This window comes from Mercurialis annua, linkage group LG8 (genome assembly GCF_937616625.2).
Source record: "Mercurialis annua linkage group LG8, ddMerAnnu1.2, whole genome shotgun sequence".
NCBI lineage: Eukaryota > Viridiplantae > Streptophyta > Magnoliopsida > Malpighiales > Euphorbiaceae > Mercurialis > Mercurialis annua.
The window spans coordinates 4544973-4562264 of NC_065577.1; the positions used below are offsets into that span (position 1 = coordinate 4544973).

At 29.2% G+C, this 17292-nt stretch overlaps 2 protein-coding genes and 1 pseudogene across 2 annotated transcripts; 2 read left to right on the forward strand and 1 right to left on the reverse strand.

Annotated features, from left to right (window-relative positions):
• Positions 1 to 1180: 1180 nt before the first annotated feature.
• Positions 1181 to 2710, forward strand: LOC126661177 (feruloyl CoA ortho-hydroxylase F6H1-3-like). Its single transcript, XM_050354991.2, has 2 exons — positions 1181 to 1770; positions 1940 to 2710. Exons 1-2 carry the CDS (start codon positions 1265 to 1267, stop codon positions 2523 to 2525), a joined length of 1092 nt encoding a protein of 363 aa, XP_050210948.1. The 5' UTR covers positions 1181 to 1264; the 3' UTR covers positions 2526 to 2710.
• Positions 2711 to 8144: 5434 nt separating this feature from the next.
• Positions 8145 to 9690, reverse strand: LOC126661178 (feruloyl CoA ortho-hydroxylase F6H1-3-like). The gene is made up of 2 exons (XM_050354993.2): positions 9090 to 9690; positions 8145 to 8909 (listed from the first exon to the last, which is right to left on the reverse strand). The coding sequence occupies exons 1-2, from the start codon at positions 9593 to 9595 to the stop codon at positions 8324 to 8326; spliced, it is 1092 nt and encodes a 363-aa protein (XP_050210950.1). The 5' UTR covers positions 9596 to 9690; the 3' UTR covers positions 8145 to 8323.
• Positions 9691 to 11639: 1949 nt separating this feature from the next.
• On the forward strand, positions 11640 to 12790 carry LOC126661500 (receptor like protein 29-like; annotated as a pseudogene).
• Positions 12791 to 17292: the final 4502 nt, after the last annotated feature.

The window sequence follows — 17292 nt, forward strand, 5'->3', positions numbered from 1 at the left end:
AAATTGAATTATTATTTAAATTATTTTTCATTAAAATTAAATTTATACCTAATTTTGTAAAGTTTTTTAATTATAAAAAAACTAATATTATAATTTTACTTATCCATCTCCGTTTTCACTTATGGATGTAGCACATGGTATAAGACTGGTCAATAACTCAATATGGTATGTTACCCCTGAAGCACGCTAGAAGACGGCACGAAAATGGATAGTATTAGTGGGTTGGTGAAGACTTTTATTTATTTTTGATTGTCAAACGAATAAATTCATAGAAAGAGTCAGCCTACCGGTTGGTGAGGGACGGTTTATTTAGTTCGTACAGTTTAAAGTTTAAAGTTTAAAGTTTAAAGTTTAAAGTTTAAAGTTTAAAATTTATGAAAACCCAAAACCGGACAATTTTTAGGTTCAATCGGCTCAAATAGAACAGTTGAACCGCATTTTCTTTGGTGCACTCCATTTATGATAAAATTTAATTATAAATATCAAATAAACTTACAATTTATTTGATTCAATAGCTAACTGGTTTTTATATATATTTTCAACTTAAAATAATTTATCTACATTTTAATTTTTCAAAAAACTGAACAAGATTGATTTTTAATTTACAATTAAATTGGTTGAACTGCCGTTCTGATTCGATCCGTTTTGATCCGATTCTTAAAACAAATTTAAATTATATTAAGGTTTTTTTTAATTTCTGTCTTTATATAGTCCATATATTTAATTTATCTTAAATTTTTTTAAAAAAATTGGATGAAAAAAGTTTGCACTACATTCGTCAAATGCATCTGAGACCAAATTTAAAGAGAGACCAGATAAATAAATATTTAAAAGTATAAAAAATAAATAAAAAAAATTAAAATACAAGGATCTTAAAAGAAAAACTTAACTCATTCACTCAAAATCAATTTATCAATTTTCATGTGATAAGGATAAAGGCAACTGAACACACGCATACAAATTCCATCTATAAAGGACTTATTAAATCAAATCCAAAAAATATAAAAACTTAATGGGTACAAAACTTTGGAAAAGGACCAAATAAATGAAAATAAAAATAAATTAATGAGGTTGGCCTAATCTTTTTTAAAGGAAACTACAAAGAAGCCAACAGCAGAAAAATATTATGGGTATAAATAGCAATGCATAATAGATTTAAAAACACCACAGCTAAAAAAATATTTAAACACTTTTCAAATCCTTACAAATTTATCCAACTTCCTCCTTACAAGACCAGTTCTTAACCTTTATATTTCAAGAAACTATGGCTCCATCAATGGCAGTTTCACCCACTACTACTGATTCTTTTGATTTAAATGATTTTGTGATAAATAAAGGAAATGGAGTTAAGGGTTTGTCTGATTTAGGGCTAAAAAGCCTTCCTAGACAATACATTCAACCTCAAGAAGCTCTCATTAACATAATTCCACAAGATTCTATTCCTGTTATTGATATGACTCATTTTCTTGACGACCCGAAAGTTGCGGAGTCAATCTGTGATGCTGCTGAGAAGTTTGGATTCTTCCAGCTCGTTAATCACGGCGTTCCGGTTGAGGTTCTTGACGGTGTTAAGGATGCAACTCACCGGTTCTTTGGGTTGCCGGCGGAGGAGAAGAGGCAATTTTCGAAGGAGGTTTCGTGTAGTAATAATGTTCGGTTCGGTACGAGTTTCAGTCCGGATGCTGAGAAAGCTCTTGAATGGAAGGATTATTTGAGTCTCTTTTATGTTTCTGAAGATGAAGCTTCTGCATTATGGCCTTCTGCTTGCAGGTAATAATATGGTTAAAATACCTGAGTGGTACTGAATTGTTAATCTATGTTTCAATTTGGTACCAAAAGTTTAATTTGTTTCAAAATAACACTGAAATTTAAATCTTTATTTCAAGAAAAATTTAATCATTTTTTTTATACAATATCTAACTTTTTTTTTTTGTTATAGGGATGAATGCTTGGAATACATGAAAAAATCTGAAATTCTTTGCAAGAAGCTAATGGGTGCATTAATGGAGAGATTGAACGTGAAAGAAATAGATGAAACAAAAGAATCTGTACTAATGGGATCAAAAAGAATTAACCTTAACTACTACCCTAAATGTCCAAACCCTAATCTCACTGTCGGAGTCGGACGCCACTCCGACGTCTCATCTCTTACATTCCTTCTCCAAGACGGAATTGGAGGGCTTTACGTGCGACTCAACGAAGGAAAAGGCGATGAAGACGGATGGGTGCATGTGCCTCCGATCGAAGGATCGCTAGTGATAAACGTGGGAGATGCATTGCAAATAATTAGCAACGGAAGATATAGAAGTGTTGAGCATTGTGTGATTGCAAGTGGTAGAAACAACAGAATTTCGATTCCTATTTTTGTTAATCCGAAGCCAAGTGATGTGATCGGTCCGTTGCCGGAGATTCTTGCCACCGGAGAGAAACCTAAGTATAAGAACTTTGTTTATTCTGATTATGTGAAGCATTTCTTCAGGAAGGCTCATGATGGCAAGAAGACCGTTGCATTTGCTGAAATATGATGATCAATTTAATATCTTGGCTTGTAGTACATACACATGAATACATTCTTGACCAAATAAACCACAAATTAAGTGGACTATGTCTAGAATTTTTTGTTTATTAATTTGAAATTTAATTCAAATTCATTATGTAATATGAAAAATATTGATTAATTTATATATATATTTCATTTTCATTTGTTTAATCTCATTTGGTTTTATATTTATTTTTAGCTCTGTTCTAATTATATCTATAGCATTACAATAAAGTAGCATTGCTATTCCCAAGTGGTATATGTCTCAATCCTTGAAATTTCATTTTTCTGATGATATCAGATATTATAATTTATTAAAGGAAAAATTGCATTAATGGCATCAAAGTTTTTGTTAAATTTTCTATTTTAGTGACTGAACTTTAATTTCTTTCGCATTAGTGTATCAGTTTTTTAAACATATATCAAACAAGTGTTTTTAACCATTTTCTGGTCCAATATGGTAAAACAAAAAATAACTCTCGTTTTTATTAAAATTTATACATCATATTAGTAAAACAAAATAATTATTGTGTACACTAAAACATTTATATATGTGAAATTAATTAAGTTATCAAATCACAACAATAAATTAAAAAAACAATTTATAGCTCAGTAGTCCGGTAATCGGATAAAAAAACAGCTCATTTAATAAAAATATTAAAAAAGTCGAAATACTAATCATGAAAAGATTATAAGTTCAGATACTAAATAAAATATTTGAATAGTTTAGACACTGTTGATGTAATTTTGCCTTTACTAAATATAACTACTTAGAAAATAGAATTGAATTGTGTTTGGCCTGCAAAACAAAAAACAAAATGCTTTGTTAGACTAAATCTAAATTAAGAAAAGTTGTATGCATGAAAGCTTGTCAAAATGTATTTAGTAATTTTGCTTTTGGAATTTCCGAAAGACGTAACGACTGGGTTTTATTCTTTTTGTTTTATATTTTCGTGAGTTCCACGTTAGGCTATCTGTGTAATGTGGAGAATAAATTAATTAAACAAAATTTACAAAACTAAACTAATTATTACCATACATCCTTTAAAAAAATAAAAAATTAATACAATACATAATTAAACATAATTTTGAAAAGTAAGATTTATATATCCAAATTCAAATGATTAAGCCTATGAAGATGAAGTTTAAAGTTTGAAATTCTAATTGCAGTTTATCAACAGATCATAACTTAAAAGGAAAAGAAGTTCATATTTACATAATTTTCTATAGCATTTATATTATTATTACCGTGTTAAGTCATTTTCTGTTCACATTGTTTTAATCATCTAAAAATACTTTAATATTTTTAGATTTTTTTTTTCTATTTATGGTCTAATTTTTAAAATCGTCAAATTTGTTCATTTTTCAATTTTTAATTTTAATTGTAGTTTTTTGTTCAAATTAGAGTGAAAATAAATTCAAACATATTCTGCATATTACTTCATATCATTTTAATTTACATTTATATCATCAAAAGCTCTAAATATAACGAGTATATTGAATTTTTTTTCTACTTCACTTTGAACGAATGGGTATAAATTAAATTTAAATGTTAAAAATGGATTAGAATTGACTATTATAAAATTTTCATCCATAAACAAAAAATATTAGAAAGATAGAATAGTTCTCAAAAATTGAGCTTTTTACATTTCATATTCAACATAAGTTTATTTTTCTCTTTAAATTTTACACAAAAAATCTATTAAGACTAATTTTATGGCCTGAAAAAAGAACATTCTGAACATAATATTTTAATTTGTTTTATTTCCTCATACGATAAAATAATTAAAATATTATATATAAATAGGAGCTGAAATAGCAAAAAATAATTAGACAATTTAAAATTGAAGGAGAAAAATAAACTAAAATAACAAATTTTGATTCCTTTAAGTCATAATATTTGTCTTTATTATTTTTTTACCTGATGTGTGTTGATTTCATTTTCAACAAATGATCAATTCACCTCTTCAATTTGGCACGAAATATCAAAATAGTTATTTTGAAGGATTTTGGGTCAAATTAATTCACAACTTGCGTTTTTGTATCATAAAAACCCGCAACTTGCGATTTCGTATAAAAAAAACCCTTCTGCCACAAAAAAGAGATTGAGTTAACTAGTTACAGAATTTAAACCTAATTAAATCCTAATTTAATGCTAATAATTCCTATTTAATATTAATTAAATCCTGTTTAACATAATTAAAATTAATTAAACCAAACTCTAACCATGTTGGGAACTGTTGCCGCCCTAATGATCGCCAGTGGCCTAACATCGGATCGGCCTTTGTTCATCCCTTTTAGGAATGAACTCAAACCTGGGTAACGATGGTGTGGCAAGGTGGTTTGGAAGGCGGATGATGGTGGCTGGGGAAATAACATGAAGGGAAGAAGATGAAAGCAAGAAGAGAAAATAAGAAAAAAAAAGAAAAAATAGATTTTTAAAATTTTATTAAAAATTAAAATACATTTTAAATTTTTAAAATTATAATGGTATAACTAAAATTTAGAAAATATTAAGAATCAATTTAAAAGATAAATAAAATAATAAGAGTTTTTTCAAAAAAAAAATTCAATTTTTTTGGAGAGTGTAATTTACTTGCGGAGGTTAGAGTGGGAAGGGATTTTTTAATGCATTTTGACACAGTTGCTGGTTTATTTGACTAAAAGTCCTCCAAAATAATTTTTTAATATTTTATGGCAAATTGAAAAGGTGAATTGATCCTTTATTCATTTCATATTTATGGGCGTACGTTTTCCACTTCAAGTGTCATATGACCGTGAGTGTCCTAAGTCTATGAGGTGATGACTATGAAGTTCCGCGGGGTCCTAAAGCTCTCCTCCTCAGAAATTCTTAGTGATTCATGAATGGAACTTATTAAATTTAGGGAATTTACACAATCATTTATTAGTTTTGTTTAAGAAATCAACATAATAATATTAGGGGCCGTTTGGTTCAAGGTTGGGAATGAGAATCGGAATGGGAATCGGAATAAGAATGAATGGGAATGTGAATGATTGTTTTCATTTTTTGTTTGGTTCAAAATTAGTGTAGAAATGAGAATGGATAAAATTTAATAAAAAAGTTAGGCGAAATCTTCAAAAAATACCAAACCTTTGTGATTTTTGTCAGTTATGACCAAACTTTTCAAAATTTCCAAATATAACCCGTTTTGGCAAATTATGTTCCTTTTATAGCCATTTTTAAATCGGTTTGATTTTTATTGTGATTAAACCTTTTATTATGACATAACACGTAAAGATTTGGTATTTTATTGTGATTGAATATTTTTTAATCTTATATACATGGTTGTTATGTTGGCAAAAAATCGGTTTTGATTTGAATTTGGCTATAAAAGGAACATAATTTGGCAAAACGGGCTATATTTGCGAATTTTAAAAGGTTTGGCTATAACTGACAAAAATCGCAAAGGTTTGGTATTTTTTGAGAGTTTAGCCAAAAAGTTATTTATTATTTATTAAAAATATATTTTATATTTTTTTATATAAAAAAATAAAATTATTTTAAAAAAAAATTAAAAATTTTAAAAATTATTTTAAAAAAATTAAAAAAAATATATTTTTAAAAAAAATAAAAAAATATTTTCGAAAAAATTAAAGAAATTATTTTTAAAAAATTAAAAAACTTATTTTTAAAAAATATATTTTTAAAAAAAATTAAAACAATATTTTCGAAAAAATTAAAAAAAAATATTAGAAAAAATATTAGAAAAAATAATTTAAAAATTATATTTTAAAAAAATTAAAAAATTATTTTTTTAAAAAAATAAAAAATTATTTAAAAAAAATTAGAAAAAAATAATTTTTAAAAAAATATTAATTTTTTTTTATTGTTTTAAGTATATTTTTTAAAATAAATATTTAAAAATAGTTTTTTTAATAATTATATATTTATTATTAAAATATTTTGTAAAATTTTGATTCCCATTCCCAAAAGTCCATTCCCATGGGGTAAGGGGGGAATGGGTGATTCCCATTGAGGGGGTAATCACATTCCCATTTCCTAGTACAATTTGACGAAACAAACACAAATAATGGGAACCGTTCCAATACTCATTCCCATCCCCCCATTTTTATGGCGAACCAAACGGCCCCTTAGTATTAACTCATGAACAAAAGTATTTACAGTGTAAGATATATGATAAATCTATAGGTTAATTGAGCGGAGCTTTATCGAAATGGTTATGGAAAAAATGGGATTCCCTACTGATTTCATCAGATTGATCATGGCGTGTATTTCGTCAGTCTCTTTCTCTTTTTTGATTAACGGTGTGCCGTTTGATCTCCTTCATCCACAACGTGGTCTCCAGCAAGGTGACCCCCTTTTTCCGCACCTTTTCCTTCTCTGCCCAAAAGGATTTTCAACGCTTCTCCGGCAAGGGGTCCGTGATAAGATCATTTCTAGGGGCAGAGTGTGTAGAGGAGGTGCTCGGATTAATCATCTATTCTTTGCAGATGATAGCGTTCTGTTCATTAAAGCAACACTGCGGAAAGGTCAGGCGTTGAAGAACATTATTACTTCCTATGAACAAGCTTTTGGCAACACTAGAATTTCGTATGCATTTAACTGATGCAAAAAACGATGTATATATTTCATTATTTTTTTGGTAAATGTTGTTTTACTATTGTTTTCGAGCCTAATGTCGAACTCATAAAATACAAAATAACAATAGTAAAAAAAAGGCTTATCTCCTTAAAATCCCCCCACCTTTTACCCCCAATTCATTTGCACCCTCACGTTGTAAAACCACCAAATATACCCAAATTACGACCTTTCACTTTCAATTGCACCCTCAAGCATTAAATTGACCTCTTTTCACTTGAAAAATGTTCAAATCAATACTTTAAATTTTAGCCTATATTTTAAAATAGGACTTAATATTTTTTTTAAAACAAAAATAAATCTATTTTTTCAAGTGAAAAGAGATCAATTTAATGCTTGAGGGTACAATTGAAAGTGAAAGGTCGTAATTTGGGTATATTTGGTGGTTTTGCAACGTGAGGGTGCAAACGAATTGGGGGTAAAAGGTGAGGGTTTTTTAAGGGGATAAGCCTAAAAAAAAAACTTAGCTGCCTTTCTGAAATGCCAAAAATTAAATTAGATTTTCTTTTTTGATAAGCCAGTGATGCTAGTATGGAGCGAAAAAGGCTTGATCTCCTTCAACGGGGTTTCCATTTTAAGTCGTGTATGTATCAACTATAAGAACTTTTCCAGAAACATTTGCCATCCTACAAAATTATATCCGGCTCAACTTGAATTAGTCAGGAGACTCAGGACAAAACATTTGTTAATTCTTTGGTTTTGCTCTAACAAATTGCTTTTTCTATTGGTTATCACGTGATTGATTTGGTTTAGTCTACAGATGACGTGGTAGACTAAGTCTATATAATAATTTCTCGTTTTACATGCAAAATACAATTTTTATTCTAAATATAAAATAATTAAATCAAAATTTCTGATATAATAAAAAAATATTAATTTCAAGGATTGAGACATATACCACTCAAGTTGAGAGCATTTCTATTTTATTTAATTTTTAGATTTAATTAGAACACAACAAAAAAAAAGTAAAATAATCAAATGAGATTGAACAAAGAAAAATCATGACATATAAACTAATCAATAATTTTTCATATATACTATTTTACAATATAAATGTGAATTAAATTTTTTAAAAAAATCATATTCTTGTCATGGTCCACTTAATTTGTGGTTTATTTGATCATGTGTATGTATAATAGCCATTTAAAAAAGTAAATTGCTCATCATATCTCAGCAAATGCAACGGTCTTCTTGCCATCATGAGCCTTCCTGAAGAAATGCTTGACATAATCAGAATAAACAAAGTTCTTATACTTTGGTTTCTCTCCGGTGGCAAGAATCTCCGGCAACGGACCAATCACATCACTCGGCTTCGGATTAACAAAAATAGGGATTGAGATTCTGTTGTTTCTTCCACTTGCAATCACACAATGCTCAACACTTCTATACCTTCCATTGCTCACTATTTGCAATGCATCTCCTACGTTTATCACGAGTGATCCTTCAATTGGAGGTACATGCACCCATCCGTCTTCATCGCCTTTTCCTTCGTTGAGTCGCACATAAAGTCCTCCAATTCCGTCTTGGAGAAGGAACGTAAGAGATGAGACGTCGGAGTGGCGGCCAACTCCGACCGTGAGATTAGGGTTCGGACATTTAGGATAATAGTTAAGGTTTATCCTCTTTGATCCCATTAGTACAGATTCTTTGGTTTCATCTATTTCCTTCACGTTCAATCTCTCCATTAGTGCACCCATTAGCTTCTTGCAAAGAATTTCAGACTTTTTCATGTATTCCAAGCATTCATTCCTATAACACAAAAACAATTAATTAGATATTGTATAAAAACATAAAATTAACAATTAAATTTTTCTTAAAATTAAAGATTATATATTTAGTATTATTTTGAAACAAAATAATTTTTTGGTACCAAATTGAAACATAGAATAACAATTCGGTACCATTCAAGTATTGTAACCATATTATTACCTGCAAGCAGAAGGCCATAATGCAGAAGCTTCATCTTCAGAAACATAAAAGAGACTCAAATAATCCTTCCATTCAAGAGCTTTCTCAGCATCAGGACTGAAACTCGTACCGAACCGAACGTTATTACTACACGAAACGTCCTTTGAAAATTGCCTCTTCTCCTCCGCCGGCAACCCAAAGAACCGGTGAGTTGCATCCTTAACACCGTCAAGAACCTCAACCGGAACGCCATGATTAACGAGCTGGAAGAATCCAAATTGCTCAGCAGCATCACAGATTGACTCCGCAACTTTCGGGTCATCAAGAAAATGAGTCATATCAATAACAGGAATAGAATCCTGTGGAATGATGTTAATGAGAGCTTCTTGTGGCTGAATATATTGTCTAGGAAGACTTTTTAGCCCTAAATCAGACAGACCCTTAACTCCATTTCCTTTGTTAATCACAAAATCATTTAAATCAAAAGAATCAGTAGTAGTGGTTGAAACTGCCATTGATGGAGCCATAGTTTCTTGAAATATATGAAGGTTAAGAACTGGTCTTGTAAAGATTTGAAAAGTATTTAAATGTTAGCAATTGAAGTGTTTTATGTGGAGAATTGAGAGAGGTGTTGTGATGCCAATAAACAAATGATGCATAGGTATTTATAGATTTTTCGTATTAAACATTTTGGTTTTGATTTCTTTTTTATCAAGTTGTTGAATAGATTTAGAGCTCACCAACCCACCAATTATTTGCCTTCCATCTCTTTTCCTTACCTTATTTCACACCAAGTTTGACTGTGGAAATTTTTTAAGGGTAAATAAAAGGCCTAATCACTCAAAAACCCCTGACCTTTAATGTTTTTTTCAATTCTACCCCGACGTTGCAAATTTGTCAATTTTACCCACTTTTGAATTTTCCGTTTTCAATTGTACCCCAATTTTTTAATTTTTGTTAATTTTTTTACTTAAATGATGAAATCATTCAATTAACTAAGTATAAAGATGAAATTAAATTCTTTTGTATTCAAAAAAGTACAAATAAGTTCTTTATTTTTAAAAACTAATTAAAAACCATAATCAAATTAACACTAATTTAAATTTCTAATTAATTTAACTAAATTTAAATAAATTTTAAAAATATGTAATTAATATATATTAGACGTGGAGAATGTTTTTAAATTTTTTTCAAATAAAAAAGGCATTAATTTAATATTTTAGGGTACAATTGAAACACAAAAATGCAAAATAGGGTAAAATTGACAAATTTACAACGTCAGGGTATGATTGAAAACGGGATAAAAAGTCGGGGTTTTTTAAGGCATTAGGCCTAAATAAAATGTGTGGGCTTCTTCTTTTATTTTAACTAGTTTCGCATTACGTGCTACGCACGTGGCTCGTAATGTGACTCGTCAATTAATGATAAATTTATTTTAATTATACCGTGTATTTTTATTTATAACCAATATTAAATTAGTTAGAGTTTTTGTTAAAAATAAATATAATATTTCAATTTTTAATTTTTAAATTAATTGATTGACGTTGATAATATTTATTGATAATTTATTATGATTAATGTCAATGTATTTTATGTGTAATTAATAATTTATTATTAAATTAGTTAAAGTTTTTGTTGAATTAGAAATATCTCTAATAGTTAGACTAAAACATATCCATTTGACTTGAATTAAAACTATTACTTATATCAATTGATTATACTAATAAAAAGTAGCAGTACATATTATATTAATTCATTATAATTTATTTAATTTATTTTAATTTTAAAATTATAATAATGTCAATTTAGTTAGATTTTTGGTAGATTAGAAAATATTTATGAGTTGGATTAAATTTATTATATTAATTAAATTTAATATCAATATATCATATATTCTTTTTGTGGGATTAGAAAATATCTAATTATATTAATTACATTAATTAGAATTATGTTATTATATATTATTAATAATTAATATCAAATTAATTAGTTAGAGATTAGTTCAAAAATTTTGTTAAATTAAAAATATTTTATAAATTGGATTAGGATATTTGTGTTATTGATTAATTATGTTATGCAAAAGTCAAAACCAAATTCATGTTCATCTTTTGCCATATGTAAGGCTACCCGTTGTTGTTTTGTAAATATGGAAATATCTAATGTAATTTTACAACTAAATTAATCTATTATTTATCTCGTTTGTAATTATGTATAGGAAAAATAGTGTAACATCTGTTACATCTCCATATTATCCATATTAGAATGGTTAGCAATATTTTAGTTTGATCCTATAACAGGTTAGCTCTCCATGTTATCTATATTGGAAGGGTTAGCAATCTTTTAGTTTGACCAAATAACAAAATTCAAATTACTACTTATTTATTTGATACATTAAACCACTGTTATTTTAATATAATAATTAATAATTAAATAGTAAATAACAATAAACCTTTTAATAATTACGTATTAATATGATTTAGTTAAGAGATGATCAGTCTAGCATGATTACGTATTATAAACATAAACAAATTATAAAAAAAAATTGTAAGCAAACTACTATTTTGCAAGAAGATGGATGTGTTAGAAGCAGAAGTAGAAGCGCTGCTATGGGGACTGCAAAGGACTGTTTTTTCAATCTTGTGAAAGTGAAATATTCAAATTGCTCCCAACTCATTACTGCTCTAACTTAACGTGTTAGCTCACCAAATTAAAGTGGAAAATCAACGTGTTACCCCACCTAATTACAGTTGATGCAAAGAATGAAGAGGGTCAAATTTGAATAGAAGAGTTACTCGCTAATTGGTCTCATGCTTGGAACATAGATTTGCAAAATAGTGCTGCTTGAAGGAATAATGTCTTGAGTGTTTGATTTTTGTCTCTAGGCTTGACTTCGGTACTAATCCAAACTCAACATTTAATCTTTTCACTTCCTTGTCTTCAATCAGTTTTTTTCTTAAACTGTTTCACTCATATCAAAACTCTTCTAACTATTTCACCAAATTCATCCAAAATCATATCTCTGGACCTATCCCTGTTGAAATTTTCAGTCTGAATTCTCTAGTTCATCTTGATTTAAGCTATAATAACCTTACAGGTATTATACCAATGCAACTGGGTAATCTCAAGAATCTAGTGGGTCTTGATTTAAGCTATAATTCTCTTACAGGAGCTATTCCAGACACAATTGTGGAACTGGGCATGCTTCAAAAACTTGACTTCAGTTCAAACTCACTCACGGGTCTAATTCCTAACAGTATAGAGAATCTGAGTTCATTAGCTTTCATGGGTCTGAGTAACAACAAATTCAGAGGCTATTTTCCAGTGGGATTATAAAAGCTTCAAAACTCACAATATTTCATTATGGATGACAATCCAATGAATGTTCCTCTGCCTGTACGTTTAGTAAGTTGGTGAAACTTCAAGAATTAAGGCTTGCAAATTCAGGGTATTCGGGTAATTTACCACCAAGTTTTTCACTATTAATGAACCTTACAACTCTGTCTCTTCAAAACGATAAGTTATTTGGTGAAATCCCTGAAAGTTTTGGCAGTCTTTCTCATATTTACCATATGAACCTCAGTAGAAACTTGTTGGGTGGAGTTGTGCCTTTTGATGCAAGATTCTTAAAGAGAATAGGGAGAAATTTGGATTTAAGTAGTAATTCAGGGCTTTGTTTGAATCCAACTCAAGAAAAAAAAAATCGGCTTCAAAAAATATTTTAGGAAGATAGATTTGTATTAGAACTCTAATTATAATATATTTTTAATAATTAATTAACTAATGACCATAATGCCTTTATTTAATAATAAATTAGAAAGGACTATTCAGTAAATTTGCCTGTCCCCCCCCCCATCCGTGCTTTTATATATAGTATAGATAGATATAGATTTAAAGAAGTGTGTGGGGTTTTAAAGTTTTTATTTACTGTTTTTTAAAATTTGTGAAGTGATTAAGTTTATTTTGATTGGTGTTAATTGTAGAATTAAAATATAATAGAAATTTCAAAAGGTTTTTTACTCTAATTATAAGCTCTTAATTTTAATTTTGTGAGAAAAATTATTGTGATACCGCTCAATTATAATATAATTTACGAATTATTTCAAAATATCTCATTTTAAAATATATTTACAACAAATTTATTTATATTTTCATAATTTTCCACTCTACTAAATATATTTATAAAAATATTTACAATCTATAGAAGTCTTATCATTTTAGGTTACAACTTTACATAGTTATACTCTCTTTTCTCTCTCAAAATTCTCTCTTATTTTCTTCTTCTTTCCCATTTGATTTACTGTTTGTCTCTTCCGGTTGTTTTTCGTTCGTTTTTATAGTCGCGCTTTTCCGTATGTCTCTTCTGTTCGCGTTATGAATTTCTCGATATCGTTTTTAGATTTTTTTTTATTCTTTTAGGTTTTTTTGTGATGATTTAAACATTTTGTAAATAAATATTGTATATTTATGATTTTTTTTGTTTATAAAATTGTTCAATTATTCATATAATTATTTTGTCTTTTCCTTATTCATAAATTTATTTATTTATTTATTTTAATGCTACTGATTTTGTAAAGAACAAATTGATTTATCGTGTATTTTTAGTGTTTTTATAATGTATTTACATTATAGTGTATTTTTTGTGTATTAATAGTGCATTTCTGATATTGTTTTATGTATTTATAGTTTTTAATGTATTTTTACTGTTGTTCAAATATATATATGGTGTATTTACAATATTTATGGTGTATTTGCAGTATTTTTATGGTATACACCATAAAGATATTACAAAAACACAATAGATATTATTGTTAAACTATAAAAACACCATAGTTATATAAAAAATATAATATACTACAGTTATACTAAAAAAATATGATAAAAAAAGTACCAAAAAAGGATTTATAAAAAAATAGAATGAATGAAAGTGAAAAAGCATATGTTTGACAATAGAGATTAGAACGTTTTATTTTATTTTTTAAAATATTTTCCAAGTGAATTAAAATTTGTTGGTTGGTCTTCTAACTATTGTATAGAGATTCCAAAACATTTCAACTTTGAGCTCTTAATTTACCCCCATTAGTGAGAGTGCACTGTGACATTGGCGGATAAACATTCCATTGGGCCCCACAAGTTCTCAAAATATCTCCAAATATGTCCTTTTAATTAATAAGTTTCTTTTAAATTGTCTCTAAATATGAAAGATTGAGCCACTAAAACCCAGGTGAGGAAAACGAAACTGAGGGCTGATTTGCCTGTTTCGTTCTCAATTCCTTAAAGTCTACAAATTTGAAATAAATTTATAATAAGAAAAACATGGTTTTGCTTTTAGTCATCATTTCTTTTATGTATAAAATAAGATTGTATAATTCTATATTTCTGGTCTTTGTTTTCACATTTTGTTAACTTTGTGGGTTGGAATTTTATATTAATTAACTTCGCTAAAGTAAGATAATTTAATGTAATGCTTCATACTTTTTGGTTTAATACAAAAAGGAGTCGCTCGAACCACGGCAAGGAGGAAATTAGCAACTTGAACCGGAATTTTCCATGCAAGTATGAAACCACGAAATATTAAAATAACATAAAATAGGGCTAATAATCAGCCATGGCCCCTGACTTTAGGTTTATCTTACGATAAACCCCCTGATAAAAAAACAATTACTAAATCCCTGATTTTTGTGGCGGCGCCATCTAAACCCCCTAAACTCCAAATATGGCGAAAATACCCTTGGCGCGGTCTTTTTCAGTCAACTGTCAGTCATAATAAAAAAAATTCTGACGGCACCACATCAGCTGCCACGTCAGCGAAAGACTTTAAAAATTTCAAACACCCAAAATACCCCTAATTTAATTTAGTAAAAGACAAAAAAAAACAAATCAACCCAATAACCATTTGGTTAACCACAATAACCAATCCAACCACCTAACCACCGCCGTCACTCCAACCACCGCCGGAAAATTTTCCGGTCATCTTCTCCGAGATGACCGGAAGATTTTCCGGTTATCCTCAGTCTGTTCTTCAACGAAGAACAGACCCAGATGGGTCTGTTCTTCGTTAAAGAACAGATCAAGCACTACTAGAAAACAGTCATTTAGCGACGGATTTTTCCGTCGCTAAATGACCAAAATCCGTCGCTAAACACATTTAGCGACGGATTTGCGACGGAAACAGTCCGTCGCTACATTTTTTGTCGCAACGTTTGACGACGGAAAAAAAATTTTGCGACGAATTTTGGTCTCGGTTTTAGCGACAGAATTTTAAATCCGTCGCTAATTAGCGACGGATTTAGCGACGGATTTTAATCCGTCACTAATTTTAAAAAAATTTAAAAAAATTTAAAATTAAATCGTAAAATAAAGTTTTTATTTAATTAATCACTCATCTGCGGCCTCCGTCACTCACCCACCCGAGTTAAATCACCCACCCGCATCCACCTGTCAATTTTCGCTAACTTCCCAGTAGGTCACCCATCCTTCCATTGCTCCCTCTCAAGACTCTTTAACCTTGTAGTTCTCCCGCGCGTAACTCCACCTTAAACAGCTCATATTCATGTTATATATTTATGTATATTATACTTAAATGTAACTAAAAACAATAAATATTTATTTCCATAATTTAATCCCGCATTCTAAGATAATTTTTTTTATAATTAATAATTTTTTAAAATATTTAAATACTTTAAATAAATAAATAATCTGTAATTATTATTTCATAAATAAGGTTTAATTATTATTTTATAAATAAAAACGTTATATTGAAATAATATAAATTTAATTCAAAAATTTTAAAATTATTTTTAATTAAATACTACCTTAAATAATATTTTAATACCTTTTAAATTTTTTTGACAGTGCAAATTAGCGACGGATTTGAAATCCGTCACTAAATTCCGTCGCCAAATGATAAAATTTAGCGACGGATTTTAAAATCTGTCGCTAATTGTGGAAAATAAAAGGCGGGAGCATTCCCGCCAATAATTAGCGACGGATTTTAAAATCCGTCGCTAAAGTTTATCAAAACAATTGGCGGGACGACTCCCGCCAACTTTAGCGACGGAAAATTCGTCGCTAATGTTGGCGGGATCAATCCCGCCAATTTAATTGGGTGTTTAGCGACGGATTTTAGATCCGTCACAAAATCCGTCGCTAATCACCGAAATAGCGACGGATTTTAGATCCGTCACTAAAATCCGTCGCTAAAACGCTGTTTTCTAGTAGTGAAGAAAGAAGGCCGGAAAAATTTCGGGCCTTGACAGTGGGTGGTGGCCGGAGGACGGTGGGGTGGTAGGTGGCGGTTAGGGTGAAGGGGTTTGGTTAGGTTAGATTTGATTGTGTTGTTTTAGATTGGGTTAGGTGTTTTAAAGGTATTTTGGGTGTTTTAATTTTTTAAGGTAGTTTGGTGACGTGGCAGCTGACGTGGCGCCACCAATTTTTCTTTTCAAAAAAAATGTTAGTTGACCAAAAATGACGGAGACAGAGATATTTTCGTCCAAAAGGGGTTTAGCAAACGCCGTCACAAAGATCAGGTGGTTTACTGATCTTTTTTTTATCAGAGGGGGTTTGCCGTAAGGTACCCCTAAAGTCAGAGGATATGGGTGATTATTAGCCCATAAAATAGTGATTTAAGTTTCACTCATCTAGACACCATATGATCGTTCGGGAGTTTAAATTTTGACTATGTCCTTTCCAATAAATAGAGTGTCGCGAATAAACTATTAGCCTTTATAGCGTAAAATTACTAGGTATATGCAGATAATTTTGAGTTTTGCCTTAGAGAATGAGTCATCTCACCAAAACAAAAATTCAAGATATTTACTATTCAAAAAAAATTATAATTATAATTAAAAAAGAATTGAATTTGAACTTAACGGGGATAATTTTGGCAAATCATAACTTTAAAAAAATTCAAGATTCTCTCAAGTTGATTGAACATCATCTATCAAATTTAATCAATTTACACCATTCATTATAAAATGAACAGATATCAATTTGGAAAAATACTTTACACTTTTTTAATCTACACCGTTCAATTAATTTGCACCATTCATTATAAAATAAACAGTGCATATCAACTTGGTATATACTTTATATTTTTTTAATTAAAATTGTTTATTTTGTAATAAATGGTGTAGATTATTAAACATGATAGGTCATATTCGATCTAACTTGAGAGAATTTTGAACTCAATGCTCTCCGTTCACCAATCATTGCTCTAAATAAAATA

Bases quoted from the DNA above. Each gene is read 5' to 3' on its own strand.
- LOC126661177 (XM_050354991.2), top strand. From the start codon at position 1,265: ATGGCTCCATCAATGGCAGTTTCACCCACTACTACTGATTCTTTTGAT. The intron at 1,771-1,939 runs GTAATAATATGG...TTTTTGTTATAG, and splicing joins TTATGGCCTTCTGCTTGCAG to GGATGAATGCTTGGAATACA.
- LOC126661178 (XM_050354993.2), bottom strand. From the start codon at position 9,595: ATGGCTCCATCAATGGCAGTTTCAACCACTACTACTGATTCTTTTGAT. The intron at 8,910-9,089 runs GTAATAATATGG...TTTGTGTTATAG, and splicing joins TTATGGCCTTCTGCTTGCAG to GAATGAATGCTTGGAATACA.